The 23,859-nt window shown below is 40.4% G+C and overlaps 1 protein-coding gene across 2 annotated transcripts in view; it reads right to left on the minus strand.

The window, feature by feature from the left end:
- Positions 1 to 23,859, minus strand: part of LOC6032953 — a 357,638-nt gene that overhangs the window by 199,857 nt on the left and 133,922 nt on the right. For both annotated transcript variants that reach the window (XM_038258180.1, XM_038258179.1), the window contains exon 2: positions 20,274 to 22,706. In XM_038258180.1, the coding sequence (XP_038114108.1) occupies positions 20,274 to 22,505 (2,232 nt within the window). In that variant the 5' untranslated portion in view covers positions 22,506 to 22,706. The remainder of the gene's footprint in view (positions 1 to 20,273; positions 22,707 to 23,859) is intronic.

Consider the following 23,859-nt stretch of genomic DNA (forward strand, 5'->3'; position numbering starts at 1 on the left):
TGTTTAATGTTTAATGTTTAATGTTTAATGTTTAATGTTTAATGTTTAATGTTTAATGTTTAATGTTTAATGTTTAATGTTTAATGTTTAATGTTTAATGTTTAATGTTTAATGTTTAATGTTTAATGTTTAATGTTTAATGTTTAATGTTTAATGTTTAATGTTTAATGTTTAATGTTTAATGTTTAATGTTTAATGTTTAATGTTTAATGTTTAATGTTTAATGTTTAATGTTTAATGTTTAATGTTTAATGTTTAATGTTTAATGTTTAATGTTTAATGTTTAATGTTTAATGTTTAATGTTTAATGTTTAATGTTTAATGTTTAATGTTTAATGTTTAATGTTTAATGTTTAATGTTTAATGTTTAATGTTTAATGTTTAATGTTTAATGTTTAATGTTTAATGTTTAATGTTTAATGTTTAATGTTTAATGTTTAATGTTTAATGTTTAATGTTTAATGTTTAATGTTTAATGTTTAATGTTTAATGTTTAATGTTTAATGTTTAATGTTTAATGTTTAATGTTTAATGTTTAATGTTTAATGTTTAATGTTTAATGTTTAATGTTTAATGTTTAATGTTTAATGATTAATGATTCCAACTTAGATTAGTAGAGTAATACATTTCAATCCGTTCCAGGAACAAATTTCGGTAAAGTCATCGTATGCAAGTTATTTGCATTTTCCCTTACTGTCGCGATTGTTCTTTCAAGTGACATTATGTCACTAAAGTGGTACAAAAATCCTGCGGCAAACAATAACCACCATCGTCTTGCTCCATTCATGATGCAAGTGTACAGAAATGGTGTTCTCCGAAATGAAAAATACTTCAGATGCTCTTGAGGTGAAATGCATCTAGAGAGTACGATTTGTATAAGTAGGGTAAATTTGTAATAAAAAATGTTTTTTTTTTTGGTTTTTTGTCACTTACTTTCGAATGTTTGAAAAAATATAAAAAAATAGTTATGAAACATACCCCCTTTGAATATCTGTGCAAACTTTCAACCGCTGAAAAGTCACTGCATTGTGAATTGCGATGGTGGAAAAATCACAGATGGAAAATACCACAGGCTGCCACGGCAAGCATCAACAATTTAACGGATGAATCAACCGACACAAAACGGTGCCAGTTTGCTGCAGCAGTAAGTCTTCTTTTATTCATAACGCAAACAATTTGAGCTATTATTTGCGAATTTATTTGTGGAGGCGTTGGCTGGTGAAGACATTATGGATCGATTATAATGAAATAATTATCAGATGGAAATAAACGAAAAATGTGGGCAAATTTAATGTCAGTTTTAAGAAATGTGAAAAATCGAAATAATTGAAAAGAACCCGATTTGCAATGAAATTCAATTTAAATTAAAATTTAATTGAAAAATGGTTGGCTTGTTCAATTTAAAAATTGTAAAAAATATCAAACCACTAAAATATGCAATTAAATCTAAATTAAATGCTTATCATTTCGCAGGCTGCACCCAACAACCTTCACATCTAAACATCTAAAACCGTTGCTCACTTTTCCGGGTGTTTTTCTCCCACTTGAAAGAGATAAAAAGTGGCGTGAACGCAAGTGAAAAAAAAGCATAATCCTGCGCGGAAAATCTCATGGCCTCATTTTGAAATGAGAGGTGCAAAGAACCACTCGAACAAAATGCACTTCAAGAAGTGCATTAGGATGAATGGCTGCAAAGAACAAGAGTGTGACGACTGGGAGGTGCGCAAAATGCGCTTATGTTGCACACCTTTAGCTTTGAAATAAGGTACTGTTCATTTTAATTCGCAATTTGATAAAAGATCAAGGAAAAATAGAAAATGCGAACATTGAAACTTCACTTTTTGTTGTCAGGATTTCTTAGACGAATAAATGAAATCGACGCCAACATTTCAAAAGACATTATGTACATTTTGACACTTTCTGGATTATTGCTTATTCTGAAAGTACTCCTAATAAGCTACCTCTCCACCAAAAATGAGCAAAAGTTACTTCAGTAAAGTCTGTTTAATCATGATTTTAAATAAAGTAACATAAACAAAATCTCTGCCATCAGCAGTCTCTGTTCATATAGCCCTGTCAACCTGTCAAACAAAAGACTACATGAACCTCGTGACGGAAAAAAAAGCAACATGAACAAAGCCCCATGTACATTCGGCGAAGAAAACCGAATCATAACAAAGCGTCCCCCTCAATACCAGTAGGGTGATATAAACGTTGGTGATTTCAAAAGAAGTTATGTTTGTTTTTCTCAAATAAAATTACGGAAATAATGTTTTATTGAATTTGGATGATCAAGTATCAATAAAAGCATCGTTTTTCATCGTTTGTTATTATTAGAACATCTTATTTTGCTTTTATATTAAAATGGGAATTGAAAATGTATGCTCAACATTCAAATGCGGTTTTCTCAAAACGCATGGTTTGTACATGACGGAATCGACGTAACACCTTATTATGTGGCCCTCTTAAACCTTGCGGTTTCGTCAACGGATCCACAGGCGTGTATCGTTCTTTTTGCGACAAGACTCCGCCTCCCGGGTCTCCTAAGTGTGAAGGTATGGTACGGGGAGAGGGCACCGAAAACCTATATTTACACTTAGAATTTATTTGCGTCCGCCTCGGGATTCGAACCGGTGACCTCTGGATTGTGAGTCCAGTGTGCGGTCCGATTGATCCACACAGGCAGACAGGCAGGTTTGTACATGATGCTTTTTGAAATGTTGGCGTCGAAATGTGTTAAAAAACGGGTTAAATAACGTAATTTTTTTCAAATGTTATTTTAGGCATTGCATTGACTCATTTTGCCAAACTAATTTTTTTTATTCAACTAGGCGATGAATGTATGACTTGATTTTTTTACCAGAGAAGTCTTTTTTTATTTTCATGAAAGAATAAAAAATAAAGAGAAGATTCGATCAAATATCAAATAGCTTTAATATTTGGCAATACCAAGATGGTCATTCTCAAAAACTAATACCTTTGAGGCAACAACAACTTCTTGTTGAGTATTCTCTTGCTTACAATATTTTTATAACAAATTTATAGGTGGAAAGCAGCAGTTTTTATTTCGTAAGATTTCATCTTTGAAGGTGTCTAAAAATAGCGTTGACATAAACTATAAACTCAGAAATGTTTATCGAAGAAAAGGGCTGTTTCGTCAAACTGTGCAGTTTTTATTTCCCTTACCTTTGGCCAAAGTGAAGAAAGTGTGAAAAAATATAAAAATAAAATAAAAAAGTTAATGACTTGCCTAAGTTTTAACACTTTCGTGAAATAGTGTTGTAAAATGAATAAATAAATAAATAAATGAAAATGAAGCTGTTTTTAAAATGTTTAGATTAAAAATCCAAAACATGAAGAAAACACAGTTAGCGTATTTTTTTAAAAATAATATTTTTCATAATTTTTCGAAATTGAAAAAAAAATCAAATATCATATTAGTTTTAATTTTTGGCAGTAGTAAAATGGCAATTTTCGAATGCTTATAACTTTGCGGGAACCAAAAATTCTTATTTAGTACTATCTCGTTTACAATATTTTTATAAAAAATGTGTAAAACAACAATTTTTGTTTCTGAGATTTCATCTTTTAAGGTGTCTTAAAACAGTTGGTAGGCAGTCGTTGGCAAAAGCAATAAACTCAGAAATTTTTATCAAAGTAATGGGCTGATCCATCGAGTTGTGCAGTTTTTATATATGTATATTGCAAATATTTTTCAAAATTTATGTCCCATACCTCAGACTAAAGTTTTGAGGGATGTGCAAAAAAATAAAAATTAATTAAATGACTTAAAGTGTTGTTAAATGAATGAATAAATGAATTAATGAAAATTTATTCAAAGTTGTTTCAAAATTATAAGATTTATCAAAATTATTCTGTTTCACAAATCACAATAAAACTCACAGGTGTTGGTGGTTGAAGTTGATATTTCAAAAAATGATAAAGAATCTATCAAAAATACTGCTTAAATTACAAATGGCTTTTAAGACCTTTTGAAAACTAACCCAAGATAATCTGACTTTCTCTATATGTTCGCAATTTTAGAGAAAAAGTCGATTTTTTGCCGTTTTCGTCATTTTCCGTTTTTGGGCGCGGCGCAACGAAAAACCCAGTATTTATTTTCAAAAAATCGTGTTTCGGAGTAACTTCACCAATATACGTTTTGTAAAATTATCGGAGGAATCTGTAAATATATTTTCAGACATAAGCTTTTTGATCCTGAGACCTTCAAAATAGCATTTTAAGTTTTCATTTGACCTTTTCAAAAGTTAGGCTAGATATTTGAAACTTTTAGCTATTTTTCCTTAAAAGTCTATCTAATAAACGAAAGGGTAAAGGGACAGCTAAAACCGGTTGAAATAGTGGGAAGTTATGATTTTTTTGAAAAAGGTGTTTTTTTGCGAAAATCGACGAAAATTGCCATTTTTTGGACCATCCACACGGTGTAGATCACCCTAATGGCCAAACAAAAAGAATACGGGTCTTATTTTTTTGGCCAGGAAATCCACAGAAAAAAATTGAGCCCGATCGGTAAACTTTTTTTTCGAATCATGCTGATTTCTTGGGGAGTTTCTGTATAGCTAATAAATCAAAGAAAATTGCCAGAATACACACAAACACGATAAAAGAGTGTCTGCACGAGACTTGAACTACATATATGCAAACACTCAATCACCATTTCTGGTTTGATTTATACCTCGGACCCAAAACTGCTGCTGCTGACCCATTCAGTTATTCACAGCTTCCAGGAAGGGACGCCCTCTAACCTTCCATCACGAATTTCTGTCACCTCAACTGAATTGAATTCGACCTCATAAACGTCAACCCACAAGCAGCAGCAGCAGCAGCAGTCTGCTCTGCCAAATCGTCCTTTCTCGCTCAAGACCCGAGTAGGAAATTTAATTTGATTTTTCCAATTTTCACCCTGGACCCGATTTTATGGTGTCAATTGTACGAAACAAGAAGAGGACGGTGGCACACCTTCATCGATGGGACCTTTTGCGTTCAATAAATTTCCGCCCAGTTCAATCGCAGAACTTTTGTCAAGCCAGCAAGCGAGGGCAGCACACAAAAAGGAAGGGAAGCGCAATAAAAGCCATCGAATTTGCCGGAAATATCCCGACCCCCTGTGCATGATTGGTGCGAGTGGGCTTTGATTGGGTGAATTGGTAATAAAAAAAGTGGTGGGAAATTTGTGGTCTCAATTTTTGTTGGAACAAGAATCGAGAATCCTTAAAAGTTAAATATTTTCAATTTGGGGGAATGTACCAGAATGACGTGCAATTTGCCTTTTTGCCTTCCTCACTGAGGAAAGGCAGTAAAATCAGCCGGAAAATGAACTTTTTAATTTGAACTCCTATACTCACCTTCATTTATACTTATCGAAATGTCTGTGCGTGTGTGTGGATTTTGATCATAAATATGCACTTGATTTTCTCGGCATTGGCTAAATGAATTTTGTCCGGATGTGGTCCACTCGGTTCACTTTCAGGTCCTACAGCTTGGTATTGTAAATTGTACAGTTTCATTTAGTTGTTTAAAAGTAATGATAAAAAAGCTGTTTAGACGACTACAAAAAGGGTGATTTACATACAAACATAACCTCAAATGTCCGGGTCTGATCGCCAAGAAAAGCCGTGTAGAGGAATGCCATTTTCTTCTGTATGCTTTAGGCAAAAAGTCTACAGGTAGTTAATTTTTTTTGTATTCATAACTTATTTTTATTAGGACCTCTTAGGTGCTGCGATCACGTTAGAGGGGTGGTTGGAATCCAGTGTTGCGATTGTAAGCGCTCGTCCGCTCATGAGCGAGCATTTTTCGCTCATTCGTGAGGAGCTGGCTCACGTTTGCTCGTGCTCATGTTTGCTCATTTATTTAATGAGCGCTAATGCTCATCACTCGTGCTCGCGCTCATTTTTGCTCACTGAACAAAATGAGCGGTATTTCTTTTACCTGTAACGAGCAGCAGACTTAGCCGAATGATTGCACTGTCCGCTTGGTCAGCGGTTTTTTGTTTTTTTTTTTTTTTTAGAATCGATGATAACTTTTTTTCGGATTTTTAGGCTGGAATAAGCTAATCATAATAATATTGGATGAAGAAATTTTTCATAATTTTGCCTTCCTCACTGAGGTAAGGCTATAATCCTGCTCTAAAAATGAACTTCGTATAAAAACGTCGCAGACCCACCTTCATGTATACATATCGACTCAGAATCGAAAACTGAACAAATGTCTGTGTGTATGTGTGTGTGTATGTGTGTGTGTATGTGTGTGTGTGTATGTATGTATGTGACCAACAAACTAGCTCATGTTTCTCGGCACTGGCTGAACCGATTTGACCCGAACTTGTTGCATTCGACTTGGTTTAGGGTCCCATAGATCGAGTTTTATACAGATTGAAGTTTCGATAAGTAGTTCAAAAGTTATGTATAAAAATGTGTTTACACATATATTTGGATCTCATTTAACTGTATGTAAACTATGTCCGGGTCCATCATCCGACCCATCGTTGGTTAGGTTATCAAAAGACGAGTCCAAAACATTGAAGATCTGGCAACCCTGTCTGGAGATATGGCCCGTTAAGTGATATTGATGTACTTTTTTGAAGCCGGATCTCACTTAAATGTATGTAAACTATGTCCGGATCCATCATCCGACCTATTGTTGGTTAGGTTATCAAAAGACCTTTCCAACGTGTCCAAAACATTGAAGATTTGGCAACCCTGTCTCGAGATATGGCTACTTAAGTGATATTGATGTACTTTTTTGAAGCCGGATCTCACTTAAATGTATGTAAACTATGTCCGGATCCACCATCCGACCCATTGTTGGTTAGGTTATCAAAAGACCTTTCCAACGAGTCCAAAACATTGAAGATCTGGCAACCCTGTCTGGAGAAATGGCCACTTAAGTGATATTGATGTACTTTTTTAAAGCCGGATCTCACTTAAATGTATGTAAACTATGTCCGGATCCACCATCCGACCTATTGTTGGTTAGGTTATCAAAAGACCTTTCCAACGAGTCCAAAACATTGAAGATCTGGCAACCCTGTCTCGAGATGTGGCCACTTAAGTGATATTGATGTACTTTTTTGAAGCCGCATCTCACTTAAATGTATGTAAACTATGTCCGGATCCACCATCCGACCCATTGTTGGTTAGGTTATCAAAAGACCTTTCCAACGAGTGCAAAACATTGAACATCTGGCAACCCTGTCTCGAGATATGGCCACTTAAGTGATATTGATGTACTTTTTTGAAGCCGGATCTCACTTAAATGTATGTAAACTATGTCCGGATCCACCATCCGACCCATTGTTGGTTAGGTTATCAAAAGACCTTTCCAACGAGTCCAAAACATTGAAGATCTGGCAACCCTGTCTCGAGATATGGCCACTTATTTGATATCGATGTACTTTTTGGAAGCCGGATCTAAAAAATAGATGAAACTTGTGTACAGCCACTGTTGTGAGGAAGGCTCCAACCACATATGTGGATTAAGTTAGTTTTTGTTTCAAAGCTTGTTTTGGAGTCAGAATTAAGGTGTCAAATTAAGATTTGTACACAGTACAAAAAATTATGGTAATATTATATCTCGATTAAATTTTCAAAAGGCCCTATCTGCATAGGAAACCCATGAGGGATAGGTTGTTTTGAAAATTTAATCTAGATATCTGGGAAGGGGTACATTTCATATGGCAGAAAAATGCGTAATTTTACCTCTGAAAATGTGTAATTTTACCACTTTTCTGATGTTATGCAACTTTTTCAGTCTAAATTGAGGTAAAATTAGCAGTAATAGAACACAACACATGGAAGTGGACTATTTCATTAAGTTGAAAAGTATCTTTTAAGGAACAGAGATTGTTTTCTTGGTATTACGTTTTGTCATGTTTTAAATTTCTGGGCAACTCATCTTGTTCAATCAATTATTTGTAAATAATTGTGCTTAACAAATGTATTTTTTTTTCATATCAATTATCTTTTTAATGTAATGCTGGAGTCAATCCAAATAAATAAATGAGAAATGAGGGTGCCTAAACCAGCGTGTTTATTTGTATCCATGGAAGCGCAGCAAACGTGCATCAATTGGCTTGAATGCAAAATGCTCTACAAATGAGTTATTAACAAAAAAAGTAATTTATTGATTTAGCATGCAGTGTGCCATGAGAAAATAACACAATTTGGGTTTAGTTTCCTTTAGTATTGTTTGCCAAAGATGATTAATTTTAATGTTTTCAGAAATTGAATACTCTTTCTTCACAAAAACTAGAATATCTCAGCTCAGAATTGATGAAACATCAAAGTTGTTCAGACAAACATCATTGTCGGAAAATTTCCCACAAGATGCATGTATTCTTACAGATGAGGAAAAAATTAAAAAAAGGTAAAGCAAAAACTCGTATTTTACGCCATACAAGCTACCGAAAAAGTGAAAACAAAGTTTTAAAAGACCAAATCTATACACTAAATTGGCACTTTGACCACAGACCATCATTTTATTGTATAGGGGTAATTCTCCGCCAACTCACACAGCAGTTGCCCCGACCCCTCTTCAATTTGCGTGAAACTTTGTCCTAAGGGGTAACTTTTGTCCCTGATCACGAAACCGAGGTCCGTTTTTTTATACCTCGTGACGGAGGCGCGGTACGACCCCTTCGATTTTTGAACATGCGAAAAAAGAGGTGTTTTTCAATAATTTGCAGCCTGAAACGGTGATGAGATAGAAATTTGGTGTCATAGGGACTTTTATGTAAAATTAGACTCCCGATTTGATGGCGTACTCAGAATTCCGAAAAAACGTATTTTTCATCGAAAAAAACACGAAAAAAGTTTTAAAAATTCTCCCATTTTCCGTTACTCGACTGTAACTACTACTTTTCGAATCTACATTGACCCAGAAGGGTCATTTTTTCATTCTAATCTAATCTAATCCCAGGAACCATGTCCAATCATTGGTTTGGGTGGATTTTTTTTTCATAATAACGGTCTGTGGGGGACCCGTGGCTCGGTTTGATGGCGTACTCAGAATTCCGAAAAAACGTATTTTTCATCGAAAAAAACACTAAAAAAGTTTTAAAAATTCTCCCATTTTCCGTAACTCGACTTTAACAAATTCTGGAACATGTCATTTTATGGGAAATTTAATGTACTTTTCAAATCTACATTGACCCAGAAGGGTCATTTTTTCATTCAGAACAAAAATATTCATTTTAAAATTTCGTGTTTTTTCTAACTTTGCAGGGTTATTTTTTAGAGTGTCACAATGTTCTACAAAGTTGTAGAGCAGACAATAAAAAAAAATTTGATATATAGACATAAGGGGTTTGCTTTTCAACATCACGAGTTATCGCGATTTTACGAAAAAAAAGTTTTGAAAAAGTTGGTCGTCATCGATCATGGCCGTTCATGGTCATCCGCGACAGACACGGACGACGAAACAAAGAGAAACGCAAAAAGTAACTTTTTCAAAACTTTTTTCCGTAAAATCGCGATAACTCGTGATGTTTATAAGCAAACCCCTTATGTCTGTATATCAAAAATTTTGTAATTGTCTGCTCTACAACTTTGTAAAACATTGTTACACTCTAAAAAATAACCCTGCAAAGTTAGGAAAAACACGAAATTTTAAAATGAAAAATTTTGTTCTGAATGAAAAAATGACCCTTCTGGGTCAATGTAGATTTGAAAAGTACATTAAATTTCCCATAAAATGACATGTTCCAGAATTAATTAATTAATTTTTTACAGTCGAATAACGGAAAATGGGAGAATTTTTAAAACTTTTTTAGTGTTTTTTCGATGAAAAATACGTTTTTTTTCGGAATTCTGAGTACGCTATCAAATCGGGCGTCTAATTTTACATAAAAGTCCCTTTGACACCAAATTTCTATCTCATCACCGTTTCAGGCTGCAAATTATTGAAAAACACCTCTTTTTTCGCATGTTCAAAAATGGAAGGGGTCGTACCGCCCCTCCGTCACGAGATTTCAAAAAACGGACCTCGGATTCGTGATCAGGGACAAAAGTTACCCATTAGGACAAAGTTTCACGCAAATCGAAGAGGGATCGGGGCAACTTTTCCCGATTTCGTGTGAGTTGGTAGAGAATTACCCATAGGCTATTTGAAATTTAAAGATTTTCCATTTTTTCTAAGCAGTTTTGGTGAAATTGCTGAAAAAACTGACTTTTCTCAAAAAAACTATATATATATATGCCCAGGGAACATGGTAAACGATTATTCTGAAAGTTTTCATGTATAAGAGAAATATTTGTAACATGATTATTTATCATTTGAGAACTGAGCGCATTAATTTCCTCGACTTCGAGTTTTTTGGGACATGCTATGCTACACTATTTGTGGATAGAAAATAAGCAGAACAACAAAAATAGTGCATCGTTTTCAAAATGTCAAGCTTTTAGGGGCTCCAAAAAATCCTTGACTGTTTTTGCTTTACCATAGTGTCATATCGTCAAACTGTACGGATTTTTGCTCAGCAAGTGTTGATTGCCATAAGAATGACCCTGACCATTTATTCAGTAGACATCGAAGCTCAAAATCATAACGTGTGGACAGCTTTCAATTTAGCGTGGGAGCTCAAGGTTTGTAGAAAAGATAAGGTAAGGTGGGTCTTCCAGTTTTCAAAAAATTGTTTTCCTGAAAACCGGATTTTATATGAAGATTATCAAAAAAATTAATAAATTCTCCGGATTTATCTTCTGTAGGGTTGTTTTGCATGCCAAACTGGACCGAAAAATGCTTTTCAATGGAGGATAATTTTTGTTTTGACAGTAATTTTTCCAAAGCAATGCGTTCTTTGACGATTTTTGGAAATATTTAAACACATTTTTCAAAATAATATTTCTTCGGAACAGCTGAATCAATTTTACTCACTGCTTTTTTAATAAAAGGGTGGGAAGAAAGAATTTTAATGGAAAAGATAAGACATCTGAAAAAAGCTGAATACGCTCACAGATCAAATGAAAACATGTTTGATGATTTGATGGTCACGGGACTAAAGAGTTCACAGCTCCAAATATTGTATTATGATTTTTCACGATGTTTTAACTAAGATATAAAAAATATGAATATTCATTTACAGGATTCTTAGATATGATTTAAAAAAACGGAATTTGGTACAGCATGCAGCATGGTTGAATCATTTACGAGTTAAATGAACCCGAATCTCTCTTGTTGACCAGCTCACATGGTCGGGCAAGCTCATGATTACCACATCGCACATAAAATTCAAACACAAGTCACGAAATTCAGGTTAAGCTCACTCCAAAAAATAAAAGAACCCGCCGTTAAAACTTTTGACGAATTTGCTCCGCAATGCTCCGTCATTTTGGAGCCGAAACGAAAAAAAAAAAATAGAAAACTTTTCCCTACAACTGCTTCCGGAAAACAAATTCTCACCCATTCGTCTGGTTTATTGTGTTTTTCCTAGTTTTTTTTTTTTTGCTGCTGCTGCTACCGCTGGTCCTTCCACTGAGTTACGATAAAAACTTTTACCCATTCACGTTTCAGTAGCTTACGATGCAATAAATGGAACGGAAAGAACAATAAAAAAGTGCATTTTCATCTGACCGAAAGTTTTTCCCCGCTCGCGGGTGAAATTCGTTGCTCTAAATTTACCGCCCTCCACCCATTTGGCGATCCCCCCCTTCTACAACGCCCGAAGGTAGGAGTGCAAAGTGCCCTCATTGCTTACTTTTTGGTGGCTAGGGTTTGGGTAATTAGCGTCATGCTCTCACTCACTCATCTGGCTATCTCCACTAGAGATGTTGCATTTCTCCCAGTGGAACCCACCACTCTGACTGCCGGAAAACTAAGCAGGAGGAAATTTTCACGCCTCTCGAGGAAATCCGTGACGCGCACCCTAGGAAAATGTTCACTTTTCCGGCTCGGGTGCTAAGTTAAACATATAAACACTTTCAGCACCGGTATTGCTAAAAGGTTTGAAAGCTCAAATTAAAAAAAAAAGATAAAGAAAATCCTTTTGTGCAGATTTTTTTGAGATTTAACAATTGAAAATGTAATTAAAAGTGATTGAATAAAACTTTAGTGCTTTAAAAAAAATCCGAGCACTACTGACCAATGCTGCTATGCTTCAACAAGGTACCATCGCGGTCATTACTGGCCACATTCCGTCATCCTTTGCGGACGGTGGTCCTCTTGTACCCCTTCGGGACGCCTTGTTTGCTAGCTACATGAGATCGCATCAGCAGGGGAGTTGTTCGCTAGAAATTCTGGACTCTGCTTGAAGTGTTTGCAAAAGTGTCCCAAAAAGCAGTTTATTTTCGGATACCTCATATCGAATTTCAAATCATTTCTGAACTTTTCATAATTAATATTTTAAGTTTACAAAAATAAGCCAACTTTGCGATCACTTGCAACTCCAGCCTTTTATCCCTTCACACATGCATCGCAATACGTTCTCTGAAAGCGGAAACCCGAATTTCGTCAAGCCCTAACGAGACCATGTTGTGCGGAATGGCATGTAGCGTGGGATTTGTGGCTCTGGGGAGGGAAAGCCAAAAACATGGCTAAATTGTTCGTTTTTCACGGAAGCTCGGGAACACAAAATACCAGTCAGTGCACAGAGGTCCGAGACGCAACATTAGCCGGCATAAAAAAAATCACTTCCAAGAATCATTTTGAAGCTTATTTGTCAGAGAAACTTTTGTTCAGTAAAAAAATACTTCTCTTGACAATCTTAATAGGCGTCATCTATAAAATATGCCACGCTAAAATCGGCCACGTGCGTCAAACGCGTTCTGACCTGAAATCCCTTTGGCCAATTGTCGCACTTACATCAATTTTCAGGCTGTGTCAAAGTAGCACGACCAGATTGAAACTTCTTTCATATGAAAAGTGATAAAAACGCACGGAGTTCTTTTGGTTTTTATCGAATATCTCAGGATCGAAATCGAATTTAAGGGATCTGTGAAGGTCAGAAGGTCTTCTTAACTCAATTTGGCCTAAAATGCACGTACGACAAGTTAGCACAACGGTGAAGATTTAATATTTTCTTTTTAAATTTTCTCATCATTTACATTCAATGTTAGTTCTTTGACCATACTTTAGTCAAACTTGACTGATTGGTTGATTACCTGTTTCGTTATCAAATGCATTTGTGTAATTCTCTACCAACTCACACGAAATCGGGAAAAGTTGCCCCGACCCCTCTTCGATTTGCGTGAAACTTTGTCCTAAGGGGTAACTTTTGTCCCTGATCACGAATCCGAGGTCCGTTTTTTTGATATCTCGTGACGGAGGGGCGGTACGACCCCTTCGATTTTTGAACATGCGAAAAAAGAGGTGTTTTTCAATAATTTGCAGCCAGATACGGTAATGAGATCGAAATTTGGTGTCAAAGGGACTTTTATGTAAATTAGACGCCCAATTTGATGACGTACTCAGAATTCCGAAAAGACGTATTTTTCATCGAAAAAATCACTAAAAAAGTTTTAACAACTCTCCCATTATCTGTTACTTAAATGTAAAAAATTTTGGAACATGTCATCACGGGTCCCCAACAGACCGATATTATGAAAAAAAAAGAACAAATTCCACCCAAACCAATGATTGAACATGGTTCCTGGGACCATTTTGCACCTCTGGGCCAAGTTTCAACATATTTGCCGGCAGAAATTTCGAATACCGTCTGTTCCGGATCGAGCCCTTCAAGTTGTGGACTGTATTGCGGGGGAGTTCTTCTGCTCGTCCAGAGCGCACTTCTCAAGAGGTCAACGACCTCGCACCAAACTTTCTTCACCCGTAGGCCGAATAAAAACACAAGTTGTTGTGCGGAACAACTTTATTGCGCGACAAACGAACGGTACAAAGTACGCGGAGTTCTACTGAACTGAGCCGGTCGAGTATCGGCAAGCAACTTAACTTTATTTACCAAACGTAAACAGATTGAACCCGTCGGGCTCTCCCGTACGGTCACTCTTCTCTCTATCATACACTCTCTCATCTCTCGCGGTTCATCTTGAAACCGATCTAAAATATAGGGCAAAGGGCGCAACTTACAATTCAGTACCATTTCCAAACATGCCGCCCGCCTTGAAACCTGTGGTTTCAACCATTTCAAAAACCTCTCTACCTTCTTCTTTCACTAATACTAATTACATATCTAATATTCTTAGGGCTAACTTCACAACACTTCAATAATTCATTCGAACTTCAACTGCTGTTGTAAACAAACTGCTGCCATCGTGGGGTGAACATCGTGGACGACGCAGCTGGATTGTGCTGCAATTCTGCTTCTACTGCAACTCTGCTCCCTGCATCAGGTCACCTGCTGCTTCGGTGCTGCCGCTGCAGCCGTCTCGTGGGGGTCGCCGCCGAGTAGCGGTCGTGGTGGTGTTTTTGCTGCCGTTGCAGCCTCTGCTTCGCGTCGTCAGCATTCGCCAGCTCGATGGCCGTGTGCTGACCTTCTGGTGCAGCCTTGCGCTGCGAATCTTCGGTGTGGGTGGGTCGCATGCTCCAGCGGAACACGCTCTGCTTCGGGTGGGACAACCTGTCGACCACAGAGTGCACACGGTTGGGGTGCAGGTGCATCGGTTGATGCCTTCTTCTTCTTCGTGCGGTATGCCATCTTGTTGATGTTGATTTCGTTGTAGGTTTCCTCGGGGAGAGATTTGCTGTAGTATTCTGGTGGAGATTTCTGTAAAACCGGAACAACTTACCTAGCCAGGTAACGATGATACTGGGCCCGCAGGCCATAAAGGTGTTACGCTGGTGGTGTGTCGTTCGCCGGTGTGCTGATCGCCGCTGTGCTGTTGTTGCGGATGAGAATGCGTTTTGTGCGGGTGGACTTTCGGACGTCGATGTAGTTGGTGGTGTGCCTCGGACAGAATTTGGATGTAGTAGGTGTATGTAGCAGAACTCGGAACACGAATCCAGAAGTGTCCGAGCGAGCGAATAGTTTCCGAACTGGTCTTCAACACGAACTACAGCCGTAGACATGAGGACTTGGCGGGACAGTGTGGGTGCATTGTGTGCGGGAAGGGATGCCGCATTGAGGGTGGTGGAATTGCGAGAGTCTGTGGGTGGTGGTGGGTGAGTGTTTCGAGAAGTGGATTGGTGCACGGGGTAGGAACTTGTGGTTGGTTGTGTGGAACTGTTCTGTGTCTGGCCTTGCTGTCTCGTGTGTTGTTGTTGTCCAGCTGCTGGGGGTCGATTTTGCGTATTCTGAACGGAGGATCTTCCTTGACGAGCGCCAGCAGGTGCCGGCGTGTCATAATGCAGCAACGTGTGATGTCTAGCGCCGCAGCGGGAACACGAACCACGAGAACATCCATCGGCGTAATGACCAGCATTCAAACAATTCCTGCACAGCCGACGACGATTTACTTCCTCCACTCGTTGAGACACAGACATGTTTCTCAGCTTGCTACAATTGAACGGCATGTGAAACGTCTCTCCACAGAACAGGCAGCGCCGTTGTGACTGCGAGGACGTGTGAGCGGTTGAGATTCTCGATCGGTTCTGCCGTCCGTCTCCTTCGTTGGGCCGGTTGGCCTTGATCGACTGCAGCACCGTACACTGGTCACGCAGAAACTCGATCAGAACCTCGTACTTCGGCACAGCTTTCGAGTTGTGGTGCGATTCCCACAGTCGCAGCGTGGCATGATCCAAACGCGCGCAGAGCATGTGGACCAGGATCGTCGACCAGGCTTCCGTTCCTTCACCGAGCTTCTTCAGCATCTGGAGGTTCGTCTCGAACTCGCTGATCAAGTGAGACAGACCGTCACAGCTCTCCTTCCGCAGCGGCTCGATGTCGAAGATCGCGTCCAGGTACGCCTTGACGATGAGCTTGTGGTTGTCGTACTTTTTCTCCAGTGCTTTCCAAGCAACGTCGTAGCCTTCTGCGGAGAAATCAACCGACAGGATCTCTAGCTGCGCCTCACCTTGCAGAGCGGACCTCAAGTAGGTGTACTTGTCGATGTCCGGCAGCTGCATGTTGGAGTGGATGAGGCTCTTGTAGGTGTCGCGAAACGGGATCCAGTCCTTCAGCGCGCCGCTGAAGTTGGGTAGCTTGATGTCCGGCAACTTAATGCGAGAGGTCGAACGATCGAAGCAGGATTCGTTGAGGTCAGCGGCAGGAGTGGGCTCAACCTTGACCGGGCGCAGCGCGACCAGCTTCGCCTTTACCACGAAGTACCTCTCCTCGACGTCACGAAGAGCCTTGTTGTACTCCATCTCACGCTGAACCACCAGATCAGCCAACCGATTCTTCCGAGCCTCCTTTGACTCCCCAACAATTTCGTCCTCATCCTCGTCGTCGATCATGGCTTCGATCTTGCGGCGCACCTTGTAGAACTTCCGCATGGCCTCCTCCAAGGTGTCCAGCCGAATCGAGATCTGGTTCTCGTGCTCAGCCTTCTTGTACGCATCAACAAATGCTCCTACACCGTTGATCGAAAGGATTAACTGCCGCTCCTGCTTCTGCAAGTCCTTCAACTCGTCCATCTTTTACCGCCTTCACTCACCGTTGACCGCCAAAAATCTGGAACACTGCAACCGCGAACACCGAAACGATCGACTCCACGTTCTACGCGACCCGATTGACAGTGGGAGAGACAGCCAAGGTGGAGTACCAGCAGTGGAAAGACCGACAGAGAACAGACCAATTCAGGGCTTGCGCAGGAAACAACCCAAACCACAACCCCAGAAATAAACGCTCTTGCGTAAAAAAATAATCCAACTTCTTTATTTAAAAATCGCTCGAAAAATACCCTCACTCACTCAACCCAAAATGGCACACACCTCACAAACGCACACACACACACCTCATGCACCACATGCAACCCAAACACTTCCTGGTACGCTGCAGATCCTCCAGGAACCTCCGGTGGCAGCGTCCAGCACACGCAAACACTCTCCTTCACAGCAGTCGCAGCTTCCGTCCGCTAGCGGCCGTAGATCAGCTACCAGCAACGCCGCAGACCAGGAACGCTTCAGCTGCTTCTTCCCGTCAGCACCACCTCGCAGAGCAGCAAAAAAAGTGCAGCACAAAGCCGCAACAAACTGCGCGATGGCGCCAACTACCGCGAACTCGCACTGTCCAAATCGCGATGGCCACTAATCACGCGCGCACAACACTCAAGTCCTTCCACTTCGGGCCGGCCACTTCTATCCGGTTCGAAGGACCAATGTTCCGGATCGAGCCCTTCAAGTTGTGGACTGTATTGCGGGGGAGTTCTTCTGCTCGTCCAGAGCGCACTTCTCAAGAGGTCAACGACCTCGCACCAAACTTTCTTCACCCGTAGGCCGAATAAAAACACAAGTTGTTGTGCGGAACAACTTTATTGCGCGACAAACGAACGGTACAAAGTACGCGGAGTTCTACTGAACTGAGCCGGTCGAGTATCGGCAAGCAACTTAACTTTATTTACCAAACGTAAACAGATTGAACCCGTCGGGCTCTCCCGTACGGTCACTCTTCTCTCTATCATACACTCTCTCATCTCTCGCGGTTCATCTTGAAACCGATCTAAAATATAGGGCAAAGGGCGCAACTTACAATTCAGTACCATTTCCAAACACCGTCAGTTTAAGTGTTTTGAGTAGAAATTAAGGGAAAATCGCATGTAAAATGCGTAGGAAAAGATCATAGTTTCAAAGTTTCAACTCCAAAACATTACTGGTCATGGTTTTAAATTGTACTAACATGTAGCAAAATGATATAAAAACGATTTACAGCACTGACTTAGCCGGATTAAGCCTTAGTCAAGTGACTTAAGTATATTATTTACAAGTTTATACCTTAATATTAAAAAAAGTCCTACATCAAGAAATTTTAAGTCAAGGAAAACTAGATTGCACAAAAATAACTTAAAATAGGATGACTTTGAGCCAATAATAAAACATGAAACATTCTTGAAATTTGCCGATCCATTCGAAAAAAAAATTTCAAAAATTTTAAATCAAGACTCACACTTCAAAAAGACCAAACATTCAATATTACGCCCTTTTGATATGTTAGTCATGATTTAAAATTTTTGAAAATGTTTTTTTCGAAGAGATCGGAAAATTTCACGAATGTTTCATGTTTTGACATTGTAACGGACCATTAGTTGCTGAGATATCGACATTAGAAAATGGTGGGTTGTTTGGAAGAGACTTAGAAAACATCAATTTTCTTGTTTTTAACCCTTTGCATGGCAATATCTCAGCAACTAAGGGTCGTATCAACAAAGTCCAAATAAGCAAAATATAGAGAATTTTCTCCGCTTTTCAAAAATATTCTTTTCAAAAGTGGGCAGACATGGACACTACTTTTGAAAAATCAATAACTGCGACTATTTGGAAAAAAGTTACATAAAAATGGCTATAACTTGAAAACGATGAACTTTATAAAAATTTCACTATTGTACTTTTTGATTGCAAATTCAATTTTACATCGTACAATGAAGTTGAAAATTTTTTACGACCAATACTTCGATTTTTTGAAAAAAATTGTATTCATTCAAAAAATCAAAACTCGGTCAAAGATTTTTTGCCCATTCTGGAAATTTCTGAAAAGTTGGCATTTGATGTCCTCTAGAACATATAATAAAATAAATTTAAAATAGTGTTTTTTTTTGCAAATCAAGTTTATGTGACAAAAAGTGAAATTAAAAATCACCAAATTTTTCTTTACCGTGTATAATTTTTTTTCAGTGTATTCCATATCCATACCTACAATTTTGCCGAAGATACCAAATCGATCAAAAAATTCCTTCAAAAGATACAGATTGTTAAATTTTCATAAATCATTTTTGTATGGACAGCTGCCAAATTTGTATGGAAAATTATATGGACAAACTAATGATGCAAAATGGCTTCTTTGGGCATACCGGAGGCACCAAAAAAGTTTCAGCCGGATTAAAAAATACAAAAATTAAAATTAAAGAAAAAAGACTGATTCCGTAGAGAACTGCTCATACGGAATGTGCCTTGAGAGCCTTCACCGCAAATTTTAGGTAATTCAATCTTGAGATATCGTAGCACCCGTTAATCAACTCCGCATTACGAGGAAAACGTTCTGTGAGTTTGACAGATTGCTTTGCGCATTTGGAAATTTCTGGAGCAACATTTGAAAAGAGCGCATAGAAATGTTGACAAATGGAACTATTTTGAAAATTACAAAACAACCGGTTATCATTTCTAGATTAAATATTAAAAACAACCTATCCGTAATGGGTTTCCTGTACAGATAGGACCTTTTGAGAATTTAATTTATTTTTAACAAAATCTATTGTTTAGCTTTTTGAGTGTTGTGAAAAAGTTACTGGTTATTTTGGAATTTGCAAAATTGTTCCAGCTGTCAAAATGCTTATGCGTTCTTTCCTCGCGTTGCTTCAGGAGTTGTTTGTACATATAAATCTAACATCTGTCCAAAATATGAGCACTTAAGGTCAACGGGAAGTGAGGCAAATCGAGACACAAATTTGTATGGTTCAAAAACGTTAAAAACCTTAAAAAGGCTTAATTTGGCAAAATTCAATAAAAGTTCAACATTTGAAATGCATTTTAAGGAGCTTAAAATGCAACAAAAAATGCGTTATTAGTCTCAAATGGTAGTCCCAGATGTCCTGTACAAGCTCCAAAAAACGAAAAACGAAACTATTGGCACTACGCCCCCCGGGGCATGGCCTTCCTCTAACGTGGGATTTCTGCTCCAGCGCCTCTGACGAGACAGTAGAAACCGGGACCGACGTTTTACTTCACCATCCGATAGAAGCTCAGTGGATAAGGCGGGAATCGAACCCGCGTCTCATAGCATCATCGGGATCGGCAGCCGAAGCCGCTACCCCTGCGCCACGAGACCCACTAACAACAAGCTCCAGGTCGAATCAGTTTGATACTTGCATGGAACACTTTTTTATTTTGTGTTTTTTTAAAATTTGTTTTTCTTTTTGATGAAATGAGTTTTCTCAAACAGTCAGTCGTGTAATATAAAAAGACTTTTCCCAAAAAAAAAAAAACATCCTTTTGTATGTAATTTTATTCCACTCAATTATCTTGCCCCAATGGACCATTGGACCAATTTACCAATCTCTTCACTGCCAAAAAGGTCACCATCATCGTCCGTCGCGTCCATCAGCTTCAAAATGAAGTAATTTATGACCTTTGAGTTAGACACTCTGTGTACCTGCCCAGTGAACGTGTCCTCCTCCCTTCAAAAAGGTCATCCTCCCCAAATAAACCCCTAAACCCAAACCAAAAAAAAAAAAAAAATGTCGCGCAATTACACACATTCACACACTCACCATGATGGGCAGTTCCAGCTCATGCGTCTCGTTGCCTCGCCACACACTGGCCAGCTCCACCCCCGTCAGCTGCTGCTGGATGTCGCAGTCCAGGGTGTTAATTTTCTCCTGCAACCGGGACACTCGCTGCTGCTGCTGCTGATGGTGGTGCGCCGTAATGCCCGGTCTTGTAATTAAATTTTCACTTCCGGCCGTCAACGGCGTTGGGCGCGCCCGCTGGTCCTTGGACATGAGCTTTGAGGTGGCGGCGATGATGGCCGACGCGGCCGCCCCCAGGGTCTTGATCTTTTTCTGCTGGTCCTGGGGGTGGTGCGCGGGCCGGTTGACGGATGTGTTTTCGGGGGTGGGGTTTTGGGTTGTGTGGTGGTCTTCGCGGGGGATGAAGTTGGTTTGGAGGAGCTTCTTCTTGATGTCGGAGGACGGGGGTTCTGGGCGTCGGATTGGGATTCGGGTTGGTGGGGTCTTTTTGGTGGTTGACGTTGTTGAGAGGGTCTTTGCGGTTAGGATGTCCTTTTCGGAGACGACTGCGGTTGGCTTTTTGGCCGGTCGGTGGTGGTCCGAGTCGTTCATGACTTGGTGGTGGAGTTCGCTGTACAGTTCCTTGCTGTTGTAGAACTTTGTGGTCGAGAACTCGGGCTTGTCCTTCTTGTCGGCGGGGTTGTGACCGCTGCTGGGGTCGGTGTTGAACTTGGTGTTGGCGAAGTCAATCTTTTTCAGCGGGGCGCCGCCGGTTGCGGAGTTGAAGATGTTGATTTTGGACGTGGTGGGATCGTTTTTCTTCACACGCCGTGGGATAAAAAGGCTGCCAAAGTTGTCCTTGACGATGTCACTGCCACTGACGGGCACAGCCTCGTCGGTTGTTGTGGTTTCGGCCTGGGCTCCGGTTGTTCCGGCCAGGGGCGATGGCGTTGGCGGAGCCTGTGTCGAGAGCAGCTGCTGCGAGGAGGAAAATGTCACCGAAGAAATGGCAATCGTGATAACTTCATCGTCCTTTGGCTTGGCCACCGCCGGCGCTTCCTCGTGCGTGAACTCCACGTCCTCGTCGAAAGTTTTGAAATTCTCCTCAATTCTGCTAATTACTTCGTCGTTTTCTTCCAACTTTTCCGTTATGTTGTCTGTGGCCGCCACCGATTTACCCTCGTCACTGGTGGAAGTCTCCGAGGTATCATCAATTAATTCGATCTCAATCTTGGTGGTTGAGATGTCCCCCTCTCCCTTCTTTCCCTCCTCATCGTAGCTGTCTGTTTTGCTGTCAATTACGGGCAAAACATCCGACGGCTTCATGATGGTCGCCTCGAACAGGTTAGCACTTTCTTCGTTTCGCAGGATGGCCTTCTCCCGTAGCAGCTTCTCCTCCATTTCTTCTTCCCGAGGTTCCATCGCCGGCTTAAAGTCCTCCAACTTCGAAGGATAAAAGTCATCAATGTTGATCTTGGCCGGATACACCGACTTTGGTGCTCCCAAATCCGCCGGCATCATCAAACTCTCCCCATCCGTCTCGTGCAGACCGTTATCGAACTCATCCGTCGTAATTTCCGCAATCTTGATCCGATACAACCCGTTCTTCTTCTCCACCCGAATCTCATTGTGCTGATCCTGATCCTCACCGGACTCATCCACGACCTTCTCCTGTGATATCTTCGTATTAACCGTCACCGACGCCTGTGACACTTCCACGTGACTCTGTTCAGTGCTGCCAGCGGTACTACTAACTACAGTAGAGCCAACCTCCTCAGTCGTACTCGCCACACCACCCGTCGTAGAACTCACCTCCACAGTCGTCGAACTCTGTGTCGTCACTGTCCCATTTTCCGAACCCGTCACATTCACCAGCACCGCCGGCTCATCCTCGGACCGCTCCGTCCCGGTTCCAACCTCCACCGTAAACGACCTTATCCCGAAGCTAATCACCGGCGTCTCACTCTCAACCTCCACCACCTCTTCCTTCTTCACATCCACAAAACTGGCAACACTGCTGCCATCAACCTCCAAATCCGTCGTCACCGTAGACCCCTCCTCCACGACCTCCGTCGTAACGGGCGAATCCACCCCACTACCCTCCTGCAGCCCAGAGTCGGCTGTGGCCACCGTCAGCAAGCTGTCCACTTCCGTCGACGGCGGTGGGCTGTCCTCGGTTCCGGCCGCCTCGGACGACGGTGGGGGCAGCTCGGTTGAAGTGACGGCGGTGGCCACCGCGAGGGCCACTAGCAGCGCTAGTCGGAATCGAGGCATGACGCAACCCCGGGGGTGAGCACGTGCTCACAAACGAACTCTAATTAGAATTCCTGGGGTGTGTTTTGTGCGCCGGTTGCCACGTGGAAAATGATGACTGTTTTTGATTTGAGCTATTTTTTGGCGAAATGAACCGAATCCCACGCCGGAGTTGGCTGTCTGGTTTCTGGTTCAAAGGTCAACGATTTTTCCAGTGGGTTTCTGTGGACGGAAAGGAGGAAAGTGGAAATTGATTAGCTTACTTTGAAGTGTTCTAGAGATAGGATATTTCTTGAAGTTTATGTTCCTCGACTCAAACCAAAAATAAAATAAGGATAAACTAGTCTCAATTAGGTGACTTTGTCAATAATAAACATGTTTTGTGTTTTTTTTTGTATTTTTTTTTTTTGTTTGGAGCATAAGATCATCCAAATAGCCAAATTCTGTAAACAATTTCTCTTGCAAATATTTACCATACAAAAGGGCACCTCAGGGGCTTCCTTATTTACTCGAGACGCATAACAACATGGGCATCTTTGTCCTAAATCACACTCTGATTGCAGTTAAGCCCACCCCCTCCCCCTCCACATGTTTGTCACATACACACCTACTTGCAGCAGCCAGCGCACCTTGCCGACACTGTGTGCACCCCCTTAATAGCAAATCAAAAATTGAAATCAAATTAGAACAAACTCTCCGGGAAGCAATTCTTATAAAATATGAAAGGAAATGTTTATCCTTTGCCTGGGTTGGCTCGGAAAACCAACCAACCCCGGGAAAACGCTCCTGCCGAGGGGCCCAACGATGTTCACCTTGCTTGCTTGCAATGCCACACCACCACTTTGCCAGGATTTGTTGGTGGCTGTGAGAGTGGGTCAAAGTTTGGCTCGGTGAGCTTTATGCTACGCTTGTGTATGTGTGTATTTGTGTGTGTGGTTAGTGTGCACTGTGGAAAATGAAGAGCTCACACACCTCGCGAGGGCAATAAATTTAATAAATGTTGCTTATTTATTCTCATAAAAAGTTCGTGCAACAGCAGCACCGACATCGACAAGATAACCTTGCAAAGAGCTCTTCGGCAGGAAGCAGCAGGAAATGGAGCAGGGAATCGTCTTCTTATAAGTGGAGAGCTTTGACGGAGAGCTTGGAGTGGATCTTGGAATTTTTCGTAGATTATTTGTAGCCTACCCCATGCAAGGGCAAAAAAGTGAAGTGTCACTTCAAGTGAGCCATTTTCTACCAAAACCGGAAATGGATTTTATTTGTATTTTTTTATTTGGCTCAAACTTTGTGGGGGCCTTCCCTATGACCAAATAAGCTATTTTGCGTCATTGGTTCACCCATAAAAGTCTTCATACAATTTTGGCTTCAGTCC

This window comes from Culex quinquefasciatus, chromosome 2 (genome assembly GCF_015732765.1).
Source record: "Culex quinquefasciatus strain JHB chromosome 2, VPISU_Cqui_1.0_pri_paternal, whole genome shotgun sequence".
NCBI classification, from domain to species: domain Eukaryota; kingdom Metazoa; phylum Arthropoda; class Insecta; order Diptera; family Culicidae; genus Culex; species Culex quinquefasciatus.